Genomic DNA, 22,444 nt, shown 5'->3' with positions numbered 1-22,444 from the left:
CACGTGTATTTCACATTTCGTCAAACGCTAGCAACGATTCCAAGATGGTGCGGAAGGGACGTCCTCGTAAGTCAATGTTTACTTCTCGTTGTATTGTTCATATTATTATTCGTTTTTAAGTATGTACATTTATTAATGTATATGTCCTTGTTTCAGGTAAAATGAAAAGCAAGCGAATGTCTTGCCGTCTAAAGTTCAAGATTGAGAAAAAGGTACATGTAATGTATAGGAGATTGAGGGCACAGAGGGTGGGGATAAGGTTATAGGTATTCATTCATTGTTCATACACATGTACAAAATGTAGTAGTTTAAAATTCCATCCTACAAATGTTTGCTGCCTTCAATTAATCTTAATGTTTTCGATATTATTAGACATAAATGAAATATAATCATAAATGAAGCATGTTATACAAGCATATTTTTATTTACAATGGTAATATGCTATGAATGGCTCCCTAAACTTGTGTGATCCAAACTTCTGACAAACTTAGTAAGGGTATGGAATTCGCATTTCTGAGCTTGGTTAATTTAATATTACCAATAATAACACCAAGACCAATATTTATAAAAAACATTTATAACGACCCCAGCTTTCTGCCCTTCACTGTAGGTTTGAAAACATGGCTTTTTAATGAAATATATGTGATAATGGAAAAAAAAATGTCTTTGTTATCGTAGAATAGAGTCTTTACTAACTGGGTGATAAATTAATTCTTGTTTTTAACAACATTTAAATGATACCAATGTAGGTGAAGGAACATCACCGACAAGTGAGAAAAGCTGACAAGAAAAAGATAAATATGAGACCTAGAAGAAAGAAGGATCCGGGGGTTCCAAATATGGCACCATTTAAAGAGCAAGTCTTGAGAGAAGCTGAAGAACGGAAAATTAGAGTAAGAGTCATGGATTGATAACAAATATTTCTGATTTTCATTTTGATTATTCTTTAAAGCGAGAGGGTTGTAACCTGCGCACACATGGGAATTGAGTCCCAAGCGATAACATGCGCTAAAAACGCAAAGGTTCATGGGTAGATGCTTGTTTGTAAACAATGACACTCTATGGCCATCTGATGCATGTGCAGGTGCGACTCCCTTGCTTTAAGGTAGAAAAACAAGAAAAATTTATCCGATATACAGATATTTCTAAAGATTACTAAGCATGCTACTATAACAATTTGTACATCATTTGAAATGTATAGATATGGACGAATATGGTAGTGCATATGCCATACTATTGTTTGTGTATTGAATTACCAGACAGCCAATTCACTATTGTGCTTTATTGACATTATAACACTCAGTAACATGAATAACCTGTGAATTGCACAGAATGCTCATAATTCTGTAAGCTAGATGATCATATTCTCAATCTGTATGTGCCTTTTTTTCTAGCTATGACCAAATAATTACAGACTTGCTACTGACAGTCTGTTGTCATATACCATGTAAAACCCACCTATACAACTAGTGGAAACCTTGGTTGTATTGTACTGTTATGTAACTCTAATCCTAACCCTGCCTCTGCCCCTGCACTGCCCCTCCCCATTTCAATTGTATATACCCCTATTCATGTCACTTATAGTTATTTGGAAGGAAATATTGAATTACATTGAGGGGTCTAGAGTGTTAGAAGGATTAGGGTTAGGGTTGAGGGATATTAATTAAGGAACTCCTTCCAAGATAATAAAATGTTGTCAAAAGTGAGACTTGTTCCCAAAACACTATAAGGTATTTCAAGACTTACCGAAGTTTAGCATGCATATTATTGTTCCATTTATAATGCGCGACCAAACATGTAGTTCTAAAAGAAAAACAAATTTACTTTTCTAACAGGCTGAAGAGCAGAAAAAACGCCAGAAAGAACAAAGACAGCAGCTTGCGAATAAAAAGAGAAATTTGGAAAGTTTTGCGAAAGATGCAGTTAGAAGACAAAAAGAATTTGAGAATAAAGTATGTAAATGTTTGTTCAATTTGAAATTTATTGCTGAATTAAGACTTGCAATGAGCTTTTTACAGTTGCTCTGCTGTTGACTTCGTCAAGCACAGTTTATCATACTAGTGATTGTGATTGTGACTTTTCGAAAACTACGTCTGATTGTCTGATTGATTGCTTTGATACTTGGTGTATACCGTATGTACCTTGGGTAGACCTCCATTAAATTTGTTAATTTCATGATGATATCTTCAATTCTCTAATTTGGGTGAATATATTTGTAATTGTTGGTAAAAAGTGATATTTTTGACTTCTTGATTGCTTTGATATTATACATACATACATGCATCTTTCCATGGTGTTGAGAGGCAATTACTTCATAAAAATTTACCATAATCAATTATGTATAGCACAATTAAAAAAAAAAAGCTTATAAAAAATACTTTCATGTTTGTCAATCCTAACCTGATGTTTTAACGACACCACTATGCTATGACCGTTGTTTATACTGTTTTTATGTTCGATTTCTCGCAAAACGTGTGATCTCGCAGTGAATTGAAAATGGTCTATTGATTACTGCTACGTATATAATATTAGCTATACGTTCATTGTCATCGTAGCCCATATGCCAAAATTGCATGGGTTTTTTACTTTATTAATAAGGCAATGATCATATACATCTACCATGCTGTACATCTACCATACTTGCAAATCTCCTGATGCTCCAAATTTGAATATCTTTCAATAGGAGGCTCTCATGAAGGAAATTTCCTCAAAGACGTATGATGCTGGTAGTGGTGTTGAGAGTTCACGAAAAGCTTATTACAAGGAGTTTAGGAAAGTTGTAGATGCTTCTGATGTTATACTGGAAGTTTTAGATGCCCGAGATCCATTAGGATGCAGATGTCCACAAGTGGAACAAGCCGTTCTTGCATCGGGAACTAACAAAAAAATTGTACTGGTTTTAAATAAGATTGGTAAGTATTTTAAACTATATATGATTTTATTGCAATTTTTGATAATTTATCCAGAATGATGATAAAAAGCTATTCTTTTCAGATCTTATTCCAAAAGAATTGATTGAGAAATGGTTGAAACATCTCAGAAATGAGTTTCCAACTGTTGCATTCAAAGCTTCAACACAAACACAAAAACAGAATCTGGTAAGTTCTATTTGTGAAATGATTTTGCTTTTGAATATTATGAGGTAATTACAAGAATATCTCAAAATATACACAAACGCAGTTAGACAATTGTATTAATCTACATAGGCTGAGATTGATGCGTTCCTGTACTACCTGAGTGCATACTTTGCAGTATTCTCTGATAACCTTATTATTATGTAGCTTTTCTCTGCTTGTAGTAATAATTTAATGAGAGATAACAGTTCAAAATGACAACATTGCAAATATTTGTATTCAGTGACAGGTTTTAATTTCCATCACATGCTACAGTGCTTCTATGTTTGATGTTAAAGGGGCACCTTCCATTTAAGATTAATTTCACAACAAATTTACTTTCTGGATTAAAATAACAATGGATAACAAAAGATAGATTAACATTGTAAACAACATAAACAATAGTGTCCCATGATTCTTTGGTGCAATCCATGGGATTGAGCGGTTCCCCTTTAACAAAAGGAAACATGATGCATATTTTTCAAATAAGGAAGACATTTGAACACATTTGTCACACTTCAGAACAAGTCAGTATGGCAGTAATTATAGTATTTTCAGTGTCAAATGCCTGATGGCATATGCATCAGAAAAAATATTTTATTTTAATACGAAAATCAAGATCTATTGTGCATATGCAGTACTGGACAACATTAAAAATGTATAGAATAGTACCGGTACATGTGTTATGTACATTTGTATTTCAGTCACGGAGTAAAGTTCAGTTATCACAAGCAACTAAAGAACTAGTTGAATCGAGTGCATGCCTGGGATCGGATTCCCTGATGAAATTACTAGCTAATTATTGTAGAAGTGCTGATATTAAAACATCCATCACAGTTGGTGTTGTTGGTGAGTAAAAACTTCTAACATTAACTACATGGTCCATTGACTAGTGGCAATTTTGTGTGTGTGTTTTACTCATTTCTGTGAGTTACTTAACAAGTATTTTGATTTTTGTACGAGGCAAAACAATTTAGTGTTTCAATGATTTTTACCCAACCTTCTCCTGTGCCCACCGAATAGAATGTTTTTTATTTCAGGTTTTCCCAATGTTGGGAAAAGTAGTCTAATTAATAGTCTTAAAAGAGCCAAGAGCTGTGTTGTTGGAGCAACTCCTGGTGTTACCAAGTGAGTATTAATCTTTCATATTCTAGATGTCCTTGCATGTCCATGTTTATCAACATCAGATTAAATTTATATATTGTCATATTACACCATTTAGTGTAAGCATAGGAAGAATGATTAGAAACATATTGCAATATTCAATATTAAGTTTTTAAGGCGCTGATTCAATCTTTATTATAAAAAACTCAAATGTATCTTTTCTAAATTTGATGGACCATTTTTTTCTGAGTAACATGTATAAATATATAATGAGGCAAATGCAAATATTTTTTTGAGAGATGAGAAGCTCCACAAAGTCCATACCTTATGATTATGTTGGCTACTGTTATAGTTTTACAATTCTACTTCAAAACCTTGCATATGTATGATACCATCACTTGTGTGCACACAGTGTGCAATCCAATATGACCCATTGTTCTTCTTACTCGGCAGCCATGTTTACTAATCAATTTTAACAACCTTTTTAATACTGGTACAGGGAGGTGCGACTTGGATGTCAATGGGGTTGGGGGTGTTATCGCACTATCATATACATTTAATAGTCTACATTTTGAGAGTAAATGGAATCTTTAATTCCCTTTGATGCTGCATTGTTTTACAACTAGTTCTGAGTTGCCAATCTGTTTAGTAAATTCTGTCACAGTTCCTAATGATGAAACTTTGATTCAATGCAGATCAATGCAACAAGTACAGTTGGATAAACATGTAAAGTTGTTAGATTGTCCAGGTATTGTCATGGCAACAGGAGCTTCAGATGTTGCTATGGTATTAAGAAATTGTGTAAAAGTAAGTATTGTGGGTACTGCATTTGCTTTAGCGTTAGCATCAATACAAGTTTCGAAAACCTCCACAGATATCTGAAATAGTGGGAAAAACATCATCAGCAATTGGTGTGTTAACAAGAATGTTCTTCTTGAATTAGGGTTGATTGAATATGTGCTTATAATAGAGCAAATGCAGTAAATATTACAATCAAATTTGTGCTTTCAAATGTATATTTTGTATTATGGTTATCCTGAACTTTATTCTTTCTGCAAATGGGTTTAACATCGTGGGAATCATAAAACTCTGCTGACTAATACAGTGTAATGTGATTTTTCAACACTTGTAGATTGAGACGCTGGCCGACCCAGTATCACCAGTTGCAGCTATTTTGAAACGGTGCAATAAACAACAGGTGAGTTGGATCCAACACATTTCAGTTCTTATGTAGCATGCGACTTGTATCATTAGATATACAGATTGTACCCTTCAAAACTTGCAGTGAATAGTTTTGTCACTTGAGTTGACATAGTGCCTTGTCAGTCAGCACCATCATGTTATACGGCTGTAACATAGGGATGATATTCCTTGTGTTTTCAGTATCTATGTTTTGGATGTAGTACATGTAGTTATCTTTTTTTTCATTCCAGATCAAAATTCATGTCTTTGATATCGTCTCCCAACATCACGATTTTCTTACACAATTTTTATATGAATTAGTGTGAATTAATCATCCAATCTTCATGAGATTCTGGAAGATGACATAAGAATTACCATTTAATAAAACTGGCTTCTGAAGACGAGTAATAGCGAGTTTCAGCAAGCTGTTATAATGTAATGTCTATTGCAATATCTAAGATTAATATTATCAATGATAACACGATTATATTCTGTTTTTTTCAGTTGATGCTTTATTACTCTGTCCCTAACTTCAATAACGTCAATGAGTTTTTAGCACTACTAGCACGAAAACAGGGTAAACTGAAAAAAGGTGGTGTACCTGCCATTGAAAAGGCAGCCAAGACTGTTTTGACCAACTGGAATAGGTACATAATATAATACTTTTGATAATTGTCTTTATTCTTTTTGTTTGGCATAAACAACCATTTGAATTTTATGTAAACAAATAATGTATTTTACATGTGATGTTTATGTTACCTTAAAACTATATTGAACACGATATCATGCAATAACTTTGATAGCTTCTTAGTCTTATGGACATATCCATCTTTGGCTTATCAACAATACTGTCAGTTAATGTGTTTGCATCAATAGACCATTTACCGTTCACTGTGAGATCTCACTTTATGTGTGAAATTGAATGAAAAAACAGGACAAACAAAGGTCATAGCATTGTACCCTGGTAATTGCATCAAAACTGCATATGGATTTGATAAACACAATTATTTGCTGGGGCTTTTGCTATACACAATTAATAAATTATCTGCAGTATTGGTATTTTGACATTGAACTGAAATGAAATTCAATTTCAAGTCGTTTGATTTTTGTGGCAGATGTTGCCTCATATCTTTCACACATATTGCAAGATATTGCAATGTATGGAAAATCACCTATTATACCTTCCCTTTACATTAACACAATTATGAATGACATTACTACTGGCTTTCTTTTCACTAATTATGTATGAAACATTTCAATTATAACTGATAACTATTAACACACACATGGATTTTAGATTCAACATTTTGATGTGATACCAAATGTTTACACAGTGGACATTGAAAGTATGTTTACACATTGATAGCTATAACTACAAAAGATGCAATGCTTTGGGGTTTGTTGACTATCAACATTTGAATGTCCTGCCTTTATTTATAAACTTAATTTGATTATTTCAGTGGTAAAATCACCTACTATACACATCCTCCTGAACAACACAAACTACCAACTCACATTAGTGCTGATATTGTGGGAGAAATGAGCAAAGCATTTGATATCGGCTCACTAGAAAATGATGAGAAGATGATGTTTGAAGGTCAGTATACTTCACCCCATCTTATACCTTACAGCATGTACCAGTAATTCTTATGGTCTGCTGGTATCTATTGCCATTTTTTCAATGGTTGTTTGATTGGTCATTCAATAGGGCTTTTCAGAAGTACATTACTTTATCAAATATACGAATAACATGTAATCATAGAACACTGTACAGCACATGAAATGAGGATGATATGGGGACAGATGAAAATGAGGACAACATGAATAGACGATAGACATTTTCAACCCAAAGTGCATCACTTTGCTGTAATTTTTATCGATTTGTTGTCCTTCAGGAATTATTAGTCATAAATATGCTATTTTAGTTTTTGTTTACACATTTGTTTGTCCAAATCGAAAGTCCTTGTGAATTATGAATAACATTATGTGTTTAACGGCATTATTTGAGAAAAAAATGCTGTTTAGCAATAGTGTAATTGCCAAAAATATTTGTTTTTGAACAACTCAATATATTTTAACCATTTAATCATGTTCAGAAAATTCATATAATCCCCTCAGAATACAATGTTCCAAACATGTCTATCTGTTCAGAATATGTACATATTGCCATATAAACAAAATAAACCGGCATTGTTTTTCTCTTGAATTTGTATCCAAACCTGTAGGTGATGGTGAATTTTGTCCATTTCGTCCAGAAGTAACACTGGAACTATAAACTATAAACTAATTACCATTCACAATGTGTTCCCAAATTTTGATCAACACAACATGTATTCGGTCACAAATTATAACAAAACAAATATAGAAAGTGTATAAAAATAAAAATAAATGATGCACCAAAATTGTGGTTGGAAATTATGGTGCCCGTATTGTTTAAGGAAAACAAATACAAATTTCCCAAATAGCAGCACTAACAGTTTAGAAAAAGATTACTGATATTAAGGATTTCACATGCCAGTAATACCAGGTCAAATTAAATTCTTTTCATTCATAATTCATTCATGAATAACAAATGTTTGGAGCTTTTATTCCTTCTTAAAAAAGGCAATGATATCTTGAACTGACAACTTTTGATTACAGGATTGCAAGGACCTTCAGAAAGTGGCGTTATATTGTTTGAATCGACGGGGCCAACAGAAGGCGATGTAAAAGATGTAGAATTTGAAAGTGTTGATGAAGATGAGGATGAAGAAGAGAATGAGGATGATGACAGTGATGCAATTGAAATTGATGAAAGTGATGCAGATGAAAACAAAGAGGTGAGGATATTGTTGTTTGTCAATTTTTGGAAAACAATACATTTCGGGATAATATGTATCTCATTCTGAAATCTACAATTCGTAGTAGATTGTTTAAGATTTGTATTTGGTAAACATGTTTTAAAACGTGCGTTCAAATTCCTAATGTGCCTTGTATACATCACATGGGATCAGTATGGTTGATGTTGCATTGAGACAATTACCACACTTTAACATAGACATAGGTCAGTATGGTTGATGATGCATTGAGACAATTACCACACTTTAACATAGACATAGGTCAGTATGATTGATGTTGCATTGAGACAATTACCACACTTTAACATAGACATAGGTCAGTATGGTTGATGTTGCATTGAGACAATTACCACACTTTAACATAGACATAGGTCAGTATGGTTGATGTTGCATTGAGACAATTACCACACTTTAACATAGACATAGGTCAGTATGGTTGATGTTGCATTGAGACAATTACCACACTTTAACATAGACATAGGTCAGTATGGTTGATGTTGCATTGAGACAATTACCACACTTCAACATAGACATAGGTCAGTATGGTTGATGTTGCATTGAGACAATTACCACACTTTAACATAGACATAGGTCAGTATGGTTGATGTTGCATTGAGACAATTACCACACTTTAACATAGACATAGGTCAGTATGGTTGATGTTGCATTGAGACAATTACCACACTTTAACATAGACATAGGTCAGTATGGTTGATGATGCATTGAGACAATTACCACACTTTAACATAGACATAGGTCAGTATGGTTGATGTTGCATTGAGACAATTACCACACTTTAACATAGACATAGGTCAGTATGGTTGATGATGCATTGAGACAATTACCACACTTTAACATAGACATAGGTCAGTATGGTTGATGATGCATTGAGACAATTACCACACTTTAACATAGACATGGGATCAGTATGGTTGATGATGCATTGAGACAATTACCACACTTTAACATAGACATAGGTCAGTATGGTTGATGTTGCATTGAGACAATTACCACACTTTAACATAGACATAGGTCAGTATGGTTGATGTTGCATTGAGACAATTACCACACTTTAACATAGACATAGGTCAGTATGGTTGATGATGCATTGAGACAATTACCACACTTTAACATAGACATAGGTCAGTATGGTTGATGATGCATTGAGACAATTACCACACTTTAACATAGACATAGGTCAGTATGGTTGATGATGCATTGAGACAATTACCACACTTTAACATAGACATAGGTCAGTATGGTTGATGATGCATTGAGACAATTACCACACTTTAACATAGACATAGGTCAGTATGGTTGATGTTGCATTGAGACAATTACCACACTTTAACATAGACATAGGTCAGTATGGTTGATGATGCATTGAGACAATTACCACACTTTAACATAGACATAGGTCAGTATGGTTGATGATGCATTGAGACAATTACCACACTTTAACATAGACATAGGTCAGTATGGTTGATGATGCATTGAGACAATTACCACACTTTAACATAGACATAGGTCAGTATGGTTGATGATGCATTGAGACAATTACCACACTTTAACATAGACATAGGTCAGTATGGTTGATGTTGCATTGAGACAATTACCACACTTTAACATAGACATAGGTCAGTATGGTTGATGTTGCATTGAGACAATTACCACACTTTAACATAGACATAGGTCAGTATGGTTGATGATGCATTGAGACAATTACCACACTTTAACATAGACATAGGTCAGTATGGTTGATGTTGCATTGAGACAATTACCACACTTTAACATAGACATAGGTCAGTATGGTTGATGATGCATTGAGACAATTACCACACTTTAACATAGACATAGATCAGTATGGTTGATGTTGCATTGAGACAATTACCACACTTTAACATAGACATGGGATCAGTATGGTTGATGATGCATTGAGACAATTACCACACTTTAACATAGACATGGGATCAGTATGGTTGATGATGCATTGAGACAATTACCACACTTTAACATAGACATAGGTCAGTATGGTTGATGATGCATTGAGACAATTACCACACTTTAACATAGACATAGGTCAGTATGGTTGATGATGCATTGAGACAATTACCACACTTTAACATAGACATAGGTCAGTATGGTTGATGATGCATTGAGACAATTACCACACTTTAACATAGACATAGGTCAGTATGGTTGATGATGCATTGAGACAATTACCACACTTTAACATAGACATAGGTCAGTATGGTTGATGTTGCATTGAGACAATTACCACACTTTAACATAGACATAGGTCAGTATGGTTGATGATGCATTGAGACAATTACCACACTTTAACATAGACATAGATCAGTATGGTTGATGTTGCATTGAGACAATTACCACACTTTAACATAGACATGGGATCAGTATGGTTGATGATGCATTGAGACAATTACCACACTTTAACATAGACATGGGATCAGTATGGTTGATGATGCATTGAGACAATTACCACACTTTAACATAGACATAGGTCAGTATGGTTGATGATGCATTGAGACAATTACCACACTTTAACATAGACATAGGTCAGTATGGTTGATGATGCATTGAGACAATTACCACACTTTAACATAGACATAGGTCAGTATGGTTGATGATGCATTGAGACAATTACCACACTTTAACATAGACATAGGTCAGTATGGTTGATGTTGCATTGAGACAATTACCACACAGTGTTCTCCCCAGAAAAATGTTTCAGAGTGGCGGTTAATTTGCATATAATTTACATATCATTAGCATTTGTCTGAAGATAAAGAAAACAATGACAGGCTTGCATGGATGAAAATGTGTCTTTATTTTTTAACAAATTTATGTAGAAGATTAAATGAATCTGCTGCTGTGTGATTTCTATGTAATGTTGATTTTTCGGACTTTCATGGAAGCCCAGTGATCTGCAGCTTTTGAGAACGCCGTGATTTTTTTTGCTTCCCACTTCTATTAAATGACATGGCCTTCTTGTGCATCTCCGAGTGTGCATGTTTATCGATAGCATATTTCGTAATAGTTATACATGGCATAGAATTCCATACCAAAGAACTATTTCTGGATGTTTTTAAGTTGAATTTTCCACATATGTGTCACAGCATTCCTAAAAGATAAGAAATAGGAGCGAATCAATACTTGTATTTAAAAAATATCGTCACGATCAACACGAAAATAAACAAATTGCCGCCATTTTGAAAAGTCGCTAAACTTAAAAATTGCCACGATAAACTTTACCCAACTATTTCAAAACACAATACTAGTATTAGTTACTTTGATAAATCGTAGCCAACAATTTTTGAACTTCCAGAAAGAAGGTCGTTTCCAAAAAAATGTTTCGACGATCGGCAAAAAATGAAGCCATACAAAAATTTACTAAACTAGGTCAAAACTCGCTTCCAAGTAAAACGCTACAAATAAATACTTTTTTTACCTTTGCCATCGGATGTTTCTCTCAGCCACGTATATTTTGTTGTCCATTGTGCATCAAATCTAGAGTTTATTTTTTTGCACTTTTCGTTGTAACATCATCTTGGACACGTTTAGTACCACTGCCGACAGGGGTACCGGTGACCGCGTTGCTGGTGGGTTTATCGCTCGCAACCAGGGGCCCAGCAGGGCGTTCTATGCGGAACCACAACGTAATATTTCTGCTGTTTGACATCGTTGCTTCTTCCAGCCAAATATGCTACTGAGAAAATACTCGCTATTACCCCAATTAAATAGGGCGAAAGTGTTTATTGTCGAAGTACGAAGCTGTATTAGTCCATTGTCTTTGCGTAATCACTGACATGTTTCCATTCACACCTGATTTGGCTCACAGTACCGGACGCTGATGACGCTGACTAACAGATTCGCACGTGTATTAACAAGCTAAAACAAAGAGTAACAGGAAATGCCACAGAGTAGCGGGCAATCTCTCAGAGTAGCGGCATAAATAATGGAGTAGCGGCCCCGCTACGCTAAAACGCTTTGGGGAGAACACTGCCACACTTTAACATAGACATAGGTCAGTATGGTTGATGATGCATTGAGACAATTACCACACTTTAACATAGACATAGGTCAGTATGGTTGATGTTGCATTGAGACAATTACCACACTTTAACATAGACATAGGTCAGTATGGTTGATGATGCATTGAGACAATTACCACACTTTAACATAGACATAGGTCAGTATGGTTGATGATGCATTGAGACAATTACCACACTTTAACATAGACATAGGTCAGTATGGTTGATGATGCATTGAGACAATTACCACACTTTAACATAGACATAGGTCAGTATGGTTGATGTTGCATTGAGACAATTACCACACTTTAACATAGACATAGGTCAGTATGGTTGATGATGCATTGAGACAATTACCACACTTTAACATAGACATAGGTCAGTATGGTTGATGATGCATTGAGACAATTACCACACTTTAACATAGACATAGGTCAGTATGGTTGATGATGCATTGAGACAATTACCACACTTTAACATAGACATAGGTCAGTATGGTTGATGATGCATTGAGACAATTACCACACTTTAACATAGACATAGGTCAGTATGGTTGATGTTGCATTGAGACAATTACCACACTTTAACATAGACATAGGTCAGTATGGTTGATGTTGCATTGAGACAATTACCACACTTTAACATAGACATAGGTCAGTATGGTTGATGATGCATTGAGACAATTACCACACTTTAACATAGACATAGATCAGTATGGTTGATGTTGCATTGAGACAATTACCACACTTTAACATAGACATAGGTCAGTATGGTTGATGTTGCATTGAGACAATTACCACACTTTAACATAGACATAGGTCAGTATGGTTGATGATGCATTGAGACAATTACCACACTTTAACATAGACATAGGTCAGTATGGTTGATGATGCATTGAGACAATTACCACACTTTAACATAGACATAGATCAGTATGGTTGATGTTGCATTGAGACAATTACCACACTTTAACATAGACATAGGTCAGTATGGTTGATGTTGCATTGAGACAATTACCACACTTTAACATAGACATAGGTCAGTATGGTTGATGTTGCATTGAGACAATTACCACACTTTAACATAGACATAGGTCAGTATGGTTGATGATGCATTGAGACAATTACCACACTTTAACATAGACATAGATCAGTATGGTTGATGTTGCATTGAGACAATTACCACACTTTAACATAGACATAGGTCAGTATGGTTGATGTTGCATTGAGACAATTACCACACTTTAACATAGACATAGGTCAGTATGGTTGATGATGCATTGAGACAATTACCACACTTTAACATAGACATAGGTCAGTATGGTTGATGTTGCATTGAGACAATTACCACACTTTAACATAGACATAGATCAGTATGGTTGATGTTGCATTGAGACAATTACCACACTTTAACATAGACATAGGTCAGTATGGTTGATGTTGCATTGAGACAATTACCACACTTTAACATAGACATAGGTCAGTATGGTTGATGTTGCATTGAGACAATTACCACACTTTAACATAGACATAGGTCAGTATGGTTGATGATGCATTGAGACAATTACCACACTTTAACATAGACATAGGTCAGTATGGTTGATGTTGCATTGAGACAATTACCACACTTTAACATAGACATAGGTCAGTATGGTTGATGATGCATTGAGACAATTACCACACTTTAACATAGACATAGGTCAGTATGGTTGATGTTGCATTGAGACAATTACCACACTTTAACATAGACATAGGTCAGTATGGTTGATGTTGCATTGAGACAATTACCACACTTTAACATAGACATAGGTCAGTATGGTTGATGATGCATTGAGACAATTACCACACTTTAACATAGACATAGGTCAGTATGGTTGATGTTGCATTGAGACAATTACCACACTTTAACATAGACATAGGTCAGTATGGTTGATGATGCATTGAGACAATTACCACACTTTAACATAGACATAGGTCAGTATGGTTGATGTTGCATTGAGACAATTACCACACTTTAACATAGACATAGGTCAGTATGGTTGATGATGCATTGAGACAATTACCACACTTTAACATAGACATAGGTCAGTATGGTTGATGTTGCATTGAGACAATTACCACACTTTAACATAGACATAGGTCAGTATGGTTGATGTTGCATTGAGACAATTACCACACTTTAACATAGACATAGGTCAGTATGGTTGATGATGCATTGAGACAATTACCACACTTTAACATAGACATAGGTCAGTATGGTTGATGTTGCATTGAGACAATTACCACACTTTAACATAGACATAGGTCAGTATGGTTGATGATGCATTGAGACAATTACCACACTTTAACATAGACATAGGTCAGTATGGTTGATGTTGCATTGAGACAATTACCACACTTTAACATAGACATAGGTCAGTATGGTTGATGATGCATTGAGACAATTACCACACTTTAACATAGACATAGGTCAGTATGGTTGATGATGCATTGAGACAATTACCACACTTTAACATAGACATAGGTCAGTATGGTTGATGTTGCATTGAGACAATTACCACACTTTAACATAGACATAGGTCAGTATGGTTGATGATGCATTGAGACAATTACCACACTTTAACATAGACATAGGTCAGTATGGTTGATGTTGCATTGAGACAATTACCACACTTTAACATAGACATAGGTCAGTATGGTTGATGATGCATTGAGACAATTACCACACTTTAACATAGACATGGGATCAGTATGGTTGATGTTGCATTGAGACAATTACCACACTTTAACATAGACATAGGTCAGTCATTAAAAAACATTGTATTTGTATTGTATTTTTGATCCTTGATCAATATTGTTTTAGCTGTCATTTTTCGTGCCAAATTTCTCATTCTTATCATAAATTCAATTTTAATTTAATCTTCTTCAAACTAAATAATATTTATTTATATATTATCAACCAGATACACATTTTGGGTTTGGGGGTTACAATAATTTAGAAAAATTAATTTTCCTGAATTAAACTCATTTTCTTATAACCTCTATAAACACATTTTGGTCAGTAATTTTTTATCAGATTTTTTTTCTGCCTCGCTGATATTGAATTCTTTGGGAACATGTATACAATTCATGATGTATATTCTTTACACTTCACACACTGCCCAGAATCATGTTAAATCATTAATATCTATTGCACTTTCAAATTTATTCTTCTGAAACTGTGTTTTGGTATCTATGAACAAAGTTAAGGTTGTGATTATGACTAGGTTAATATCCTTCTGGTGATGTGGTCTGATTTGTTTCCAGCTGGCGGATATTACTATTGAAGTACCAGGTAAAAAAGTAGGAACAAAACAACCGCTGCAGAAATCTTCCAAAAAAGAAATTGCACATGACAAAATTGAAGGGAATTTACAAGTCGGGAAACAAATGAGAAAAGAATTTAAGAAAATGAAAAAACAGAGACGGAGATCAGGTAAACTTAGTTCAGTTTGTTAATTTCTATTTTCATCATTAGCAGGATGGGTTTAGCTTATGATGTATGTGTATAGTTTATTCAAAATAAAAGCCGTATATGATAAATTTTATTTCTTCTTATGATACATTTTGAGCCATGTTTTATACAAGTTGTTATTATGCTATAACCCTATTGGTTTGAAGATACAACATTAAGATATTTGTTTTTAATACAAGACTTCCTGTCGTATTTCAATTGTAAAATATTTTTCATAAGCAGTAAATACAATCTTTATTGTAAAAATTATAATGGACATTGTAATTGCAATTTCGATTTGATGGGACATAATTTTGTTTAGGCTAGCAGTCTGTAGTGTATTTTAAGTTGTGATGTGATGTAATGTGTATACAACTTCAATTACAAAATATATCCCGTTTTATGCATGCAATACCTTCCAAGCAATTTTAAAGCTTTCTTTGCGTTCTTTTTTTCAGATGCATTGGCAACGAAATTATCCGATAATTTAACAGCAGCTATGGACTTTTCCCTTAGTGCTGACCATGATGATGAAGATGCATACGACTTCAGCAAAGACTACAAATAATATGATTACATTTCTTGATTTTCTGATATTTAAATGTATCAATTTTAAGGCTAACATTCAAATACATTTTAATTTCAAAGCAACTTTTAGACAATGTTTGTTTTAAAGTTCAACTGACTTCTGTATGTGTTAAGTGCTTGCAGGACTGAAGCGATAGCAGAGCCACCCAATGTCATTTTTCAAACCTACACCTCCAGAAACTTGACCAGTTTCTAAAACTGTTATGAAACAGATATACTGCAATGTGTTGGTATCTGCTGTGTTAGAAAGCTTGAGGGTATAATAAAATTATCCTGTGTGATACAGTGGCTTGTTTTCATTAGTTGTTCTATACCGTACACTTCCCAGTTATCATACAAATAAAAAGTTGAAAACTGAAGAGGGTTAAAATAGCTCTGGAAAGGGGAACAACAGACAAGATTGCAGAAAGAAAACCTAGATTACAACTTGACACCCTTGAACATGCTGCCATTTTGACTTTGCAATGCTTCTCAAACTTAGAAGAGGCTTGTGAACGAATGGGAGCTGTGCTGCGTGATGTTGTAACTGGAAGACGTAAACATTCATTGGAAAACAATTTTACTTAATCAAAAAACAAGAGCAAAGTTTGGTATATGCTTATACACAAATACCCGACTTGTACACAACTGTAACAAAGTAACATATGAACCTAGTGTTATACGTGAAGTGATGTCGGATGTTTTGAAAAGAATGAGCAAGTCTTCCACTTGTGGCCTCTCTCGAACCTGAGGTCGACGCCAAACAATGACATTGACACAATTTGAAATCATTTTTGTCGCGCCTGTCAAACACGGGTTGATGCTACCTATAACAGCTGATGAAGACAAGGTCGTAAAGACATGTTTTGAATAAAGCAGTCGAATTAATCGCCATGCATTTGAAGTGTGTTGTAATTAACGTAACCCACTAAGCAGCTCGTTTTTGGGTAATTGAAGAAACAATATTATTACTGTCATGGAGAGAGTAATCAGCTGGGCATTATTGCAATTAACACCACTGTTTTGCTGACAACATTGCTATACATCAAACTATTGCTTATAAGTTAATCAAGCTAAAAAAATATTGCAACAATGTTTCATTATCAAAGACTAGGCGTTTAGCATTACACTATGTGCACACATCGCTTCCAGGAAGTCACTGCTGGACTTCTTGAACTGCAGAAACGCTACACAGATTACACATTCGGGTGAAAGCAAGAATTGTTTGCCGAAACGTGTGATTGATGAAAGTAATAAATTCACACAGCGGAAAATGTGCACAGAAGACTAGATACAATGCATAAGGCCACATTGCTTTGTACTTTTCCCATTCCATGAAGTGGACACGATATTTTTGGGTGATGTAACTTATTAATTTAACGTAAATTGGGGTTTCAGTAAAATAAAAGTAGTAAATCAACAAATATAGGGAAACTATTACAATTAAACGAGTGTATTCATTTCGACCTGGGATTGTAACTTTTACCGCCGACAAAACATGTGACGTTCTCGGCAAACTTGTCACATAACCTGCTTCCATAACTTTGGTCGGAAGGCGTATATAGGTATAATATCATATTGATTCTGTTTCTCGTAATATATTGCGTAGACAGAAATGCTAACTTTGCCGGCGATGAATCTGAATTAGCAGTAGAAGTAGCTAATTATACGTTTTTTATACTGGAAATTATACTAAAATGCATTCCATATATTGGTCAAATGACAACCGTGACAGACCATTTAGTCATAAGCCACTGAATGTTCACTGTCCGAGTAGTCTTGTATTGATAGCACGTTAAAAAAATACCTGTCGGTCGAATGAATTAAACGGCGAGCTGACGTAATCAAAAGTTCGGTCGCAGCTAGACAGTCGTCACAACAAATGTTGATTGACTACTCCCGGTTGATTACTGCGCATGTGCATCTCTGGCATCACTACCCGGTTGGTCCAGATTATATATGGCTTTTCGCATCAGAATATGAAGCTATGATATACTAAGTTGATGAGTAGAATGAAAAATATAACTTCTTAATTGTTTTATCTAAACTGCAAAATAGAATGTGCCATAGTAAGTTTATTACACGTACCTCGATCTGTCATTAGTGTTATTACATCAGTCAAATAGCAAAATTCATAAATTGTATTTGTAAATGATAGAACCATGTAAACACCAAGCTCACCTCCATATGGTGAGTCGTCACGACTTTATCTTCATGATATATGCAAAAGTACAGCCAGAAATAACATAGTTTAAGACAGTTTTACGGAACCACACGCCTTATATTATCAAATAACGAACTTGTGAGTTGATGACACTGTGATCTCTGTGATGTCACAACGGGAATGTCAGTAGCATGTCTGTAATTGTTTGTGAGTAGTTATGAAGCAAAGACGAACTATGATTAACTGAGACGCGATCAATTAACCCAAAGCGTTACGAAAATCACGGGTAATTCGTGTGACCGAAAGCGTTAAAAAAGGTGTTTTGAATAGTCAGAATGGTAAACCCAATTGCGAAATTAGCCGTGGAGGGGGGGGGGTAATCCTTTAGAAAAACAAAAGTACGGCATATGCTCTACATATAAGACCATGATGTATAGGTAGTTATTATAGTAGCATGTTTAGTAACTTTTAGACAATGTCCAAATTACAGATAAATTTTTAAATTGTTTTCCCGTCGCTACCTTAAATAAACAACACAAATATTTGAAAGTATATTTATCAAACCGTAAGTATAATGGTCGCAGTATGGTTTTCCGTATAATAGGAACATACATAACTTCAATACAAAATCACTCTTAATTTGTGTACTATCACTTGTACTTGTCTGTTACCTACAGGACATTTCGCTTCACATAAAAAGACATTTACCTAATCAAGTGTTCCAATCGGAAGGGATTGACATGGTACGTCACAGTGTATAAACTATATTTACAAATTTGCTGAAATTGAAAGGACCGTGTAAACAGCGAACCCTTTCCATATGTTTTCTGTAGTCACGACGCTATACACAGTGGTAGCACAATCCACACCATTGCCTTATCCTCTATAAATCAAAAACAGAACGCCTACTGTATGAAAACTAATTGACAAGTACGTAGTCTGGTGGTATATACCTTAGTTACACGTCATCTGATGTCATCTGTACTAATGCTGGTACTGACATGTACTGATGCGTGATCAGTATTTTTTTTACCGAAGTTAAATCTACACTACTGCTAACGTGGACTAAGTAATTTACATCGTCATCAGCTGTACTACCTGAACTACGAAGTAAGTTTATTTCATTTGTTTCTACATTTTATTACTTTTTCCAATTCATGATCTACTATGTGCAGTATATCTTCACGGCATATTAAACAACAAATAGAAAAACTAATCTTCGATGGAAGTTACTATTTTCCATGTCGTTTTATCTCTGTTGGTTATATCAGAATATTATCATTCGGATATATTTGCTTAAACAAATTCAAAGTAACAGGCCGAAAAAAAACATTCACGTTCCAAATACCTTGATGCTATTATTGACACACGGTTGTTTTTTCTCTGGTAGACAAAGGAAAGCGTAAAGTGGTAGATAAAAATATTGTCAATATCGGCTCAGAGTTTTGATTCTTTTAATCAGCGTGCACAGCACACAATTAACATATATCAAATTATGACTTGCATTACGTAATTGTTATTTGTTGTAATGAAGCATGAAGAAATTGTCACTGTGAAAAAAGCATTTTAGCATGCGACAAATTAATATTTAGTGTCTAAAGGTAAAAACGATAGTATACATGTGATGCAGATAAGTTCGCTGATAATTGAACAATATTGACTTTAATTTGACTGGTGGCTTTTAATTTTTATATTTTTGATGAAATCTATCATCAAATACAACAGCATGTTTATCAAATTTTATCCAAGATTCTCAACGAATTGACTGTTCACCTAGATAATTAGTCATTTTTTAAATGCAAATTTAAAATCACAATAAGGACCCTCTTGAAGAAAACGATCCTCAAATTAATTTTCAATATATGAATGTTCCACGCCCATAACCTTCCTATACAAACACATAGGAGATTCCTTATGTTTTATAGAAATATATAGTATAGTTATACTATTATGCAAAGCCATACACTCGAAAGAAAAATCGAATATACGGGTATAATCTCTTTATATGTATAGGAATATATGATTATTAATTCCAAAAACTTTCATGCAAAAACCTTGCCATCCCCTACCTACTTCAAGATTTGTGACTAGATTCATGTTAAATACCTTTGTGTTTTTTCTAAAAATTAGCATGCTTACATACCCCCCCCCCCCAAAAAAAAAAATTCAACCTTTCTTTCCCAAAAACTGCGAAATACAAATGATTTTGTACGGCCCTGAAATTATACACAGTTTACATATGTTCTTGTGGGGGCTGATTATAAATATGACGTTTGTTGGGGTGCCCAGATTTGTTATTTTCTTTAATTTCCTCCTTCTATAAGTTGTATATTACTATCTTGGAAGTCCTACCTGCCTAACTCCATTAACGAAGGGCGAAGACACTATTTAGTGATAAACGCAAATAATTTATTCATGTAGACACATTCCGATAAATAAAGTACATACCTAACATTTATAGAAAAAACAATGTAGCAATAATGCGACTATTTTTGGCAGCGAACTTGACTTGGCGCCATGCATCTGTAGTCTGCAATGTCACAGCAATTATTCAATTCAAATTTTAACAAATCCAAAGTCTTTCGTAATATTTTGTTTACTTTGCATGTGTTCTATGTTGTGTTTAAAGTTTTGATATATGTTTACACAACCATAAAATATTATATAATATATAAAATATATATAATCAAAAATTAGTTTTATACCAATTATATGCGGGAAAAAAGTATTACAATAGAAAGTGGCATGTCCGAAACATACTTTCCTGGCTAATAACTGTCAATCTCGAGAGAGCCCAGCAACGATGCCGTTTATTTGCTTTACTTTCTATAAGTTTTCAACAACAAAAGACATACATACATGAGTAATCATGAAGAATTGTAATCTGCTACTTTTTATTTATCAAGCAGAGTGAAAGGTTATAGAGAGAAGCGGGTAGGACGATGGCAGAATGCCGTATATGGACATATTCAGTGGTGGTTCTTGTTTGCATACTGCATCTTGTTGCAGCAACAGACAGTGACCAAATGCAAGTATCGTTAATATTTTTTAATATGTGATTTAACATTTCAAACAGACCAAACATATCACAACTGTAACAACGTTGCCCTTGATAAATGTAGCTATTATATAATGAATAATAGATACACATTTTTTATGGAAATATTTTAAAACAAATTACACAATTGCTTAGTTAACTATTACAAACTAGATACTAATTCTAATAGCAACAATGTAGGTGATATCAAATGATTATCTATATATACTACAACTAATATTTGCCTGTTTCCAAAATGTTGCATATGTGGTTTACTGTGAAGGATACCATGCACTGACGCTACACAACGTGATAACTGATAGTGAAATGACGGTAAAGCTTTTACTACGTTTAGCTATTTAAAAAAGTAATACTGCAAATTTGGCAAATTTCAGCCGTTTTTTTCTAGTCCTATCGCAGGTTATGTGTTGGCACGTACATCGTACGTGTGTTACGCAGTTCCTTTTCAATAGGACAATGAACCTGATATTTGCCTTTAGGATTTATGTACGTATCAAATTAAACTAAATGCTGAACAAAATACGATCGCTATAGAAAAACACAAAAATATAACTCAAACTATTTATTTATATAACATAAATGAAATAAAATAAAATGAAACTTCCAAGACATTTGCAGTGTGTTATCAGGGGGAAATTCTTCTCCTGTGGGTTCTTCACACGTGCCAGGGGGGAATATCTCGTCTGGTCTCTATGTCACGTCTGCTTGAGGTACGGGATCGAGAACGTCACTTAAACTCTACAGTTAAATAGACGCACACAACGAAATACGTATCTCGTCTTTAGTCGGTTAGTCGAGTACTCTATAAGACACAGCGCCCAGTGGAAAAGTCCCCAAGACTATCGCAAGGCTGGTCCAAGACTGCCCCAAGACTG

At 34.4% G+C, this 22,444-nt stretch overlaps 1 protein-coding gene across 1 annotated transcript; it reads left to right on the top strand.

Annotated features, from left to right (window-relative positions):
* The first annotated feature begins 25 nt into the window (after window positions 1–25).
* LOC100313691 (nucleostemin-like protein) lies at window positions 26–16,656 on the top strand. Its single transcript, NM_001168146.1, is given in 15 exon segments — window positions 26–66; window positions 157–212; window positions 750–893; window positions 1,836–1,952; window positions 2,684–2,912; window positions 2,995–3,098; window positions 3,818–3,962; window positions 4,154–4,241; window positions 4,913–5,024; window positions 5,350–5,415; window positions 5,904–6,046; window positions 6,860–6,996; window positions 8,040–8,218; window positions 15,594–15,762; window positions 16,239–16,656. Coding segments are annotated over 15 exon segments (1,821 nt in total). The 5' UTR covers window positions 26–44; the 3' UTR covers window positions 16,349–16,656.
* The last annotated feature ends 5,788 nt before the right edge of the window (window positions 16,657–22,444 follow it).

Source organism: Saccoglossus kowalevskii, chromosome 3 (assembly GCF_978046115.1).
Source record: "Saccoglossus kowalevskii chromosome 3, keSacKowa6.1, whole genome shotgun sequence".
Lineage (NCBI taxonomy): Eukaryota > Metazoa > Hemichordata > Enteropneusta > Harrimaniidae > Saccoglossus > Saccoglossus kowalevskii.
Note: the sequence above shows the minus strand (reverse complement) of the source record. Positions and strands in the feature narration are given on the sequence as shown.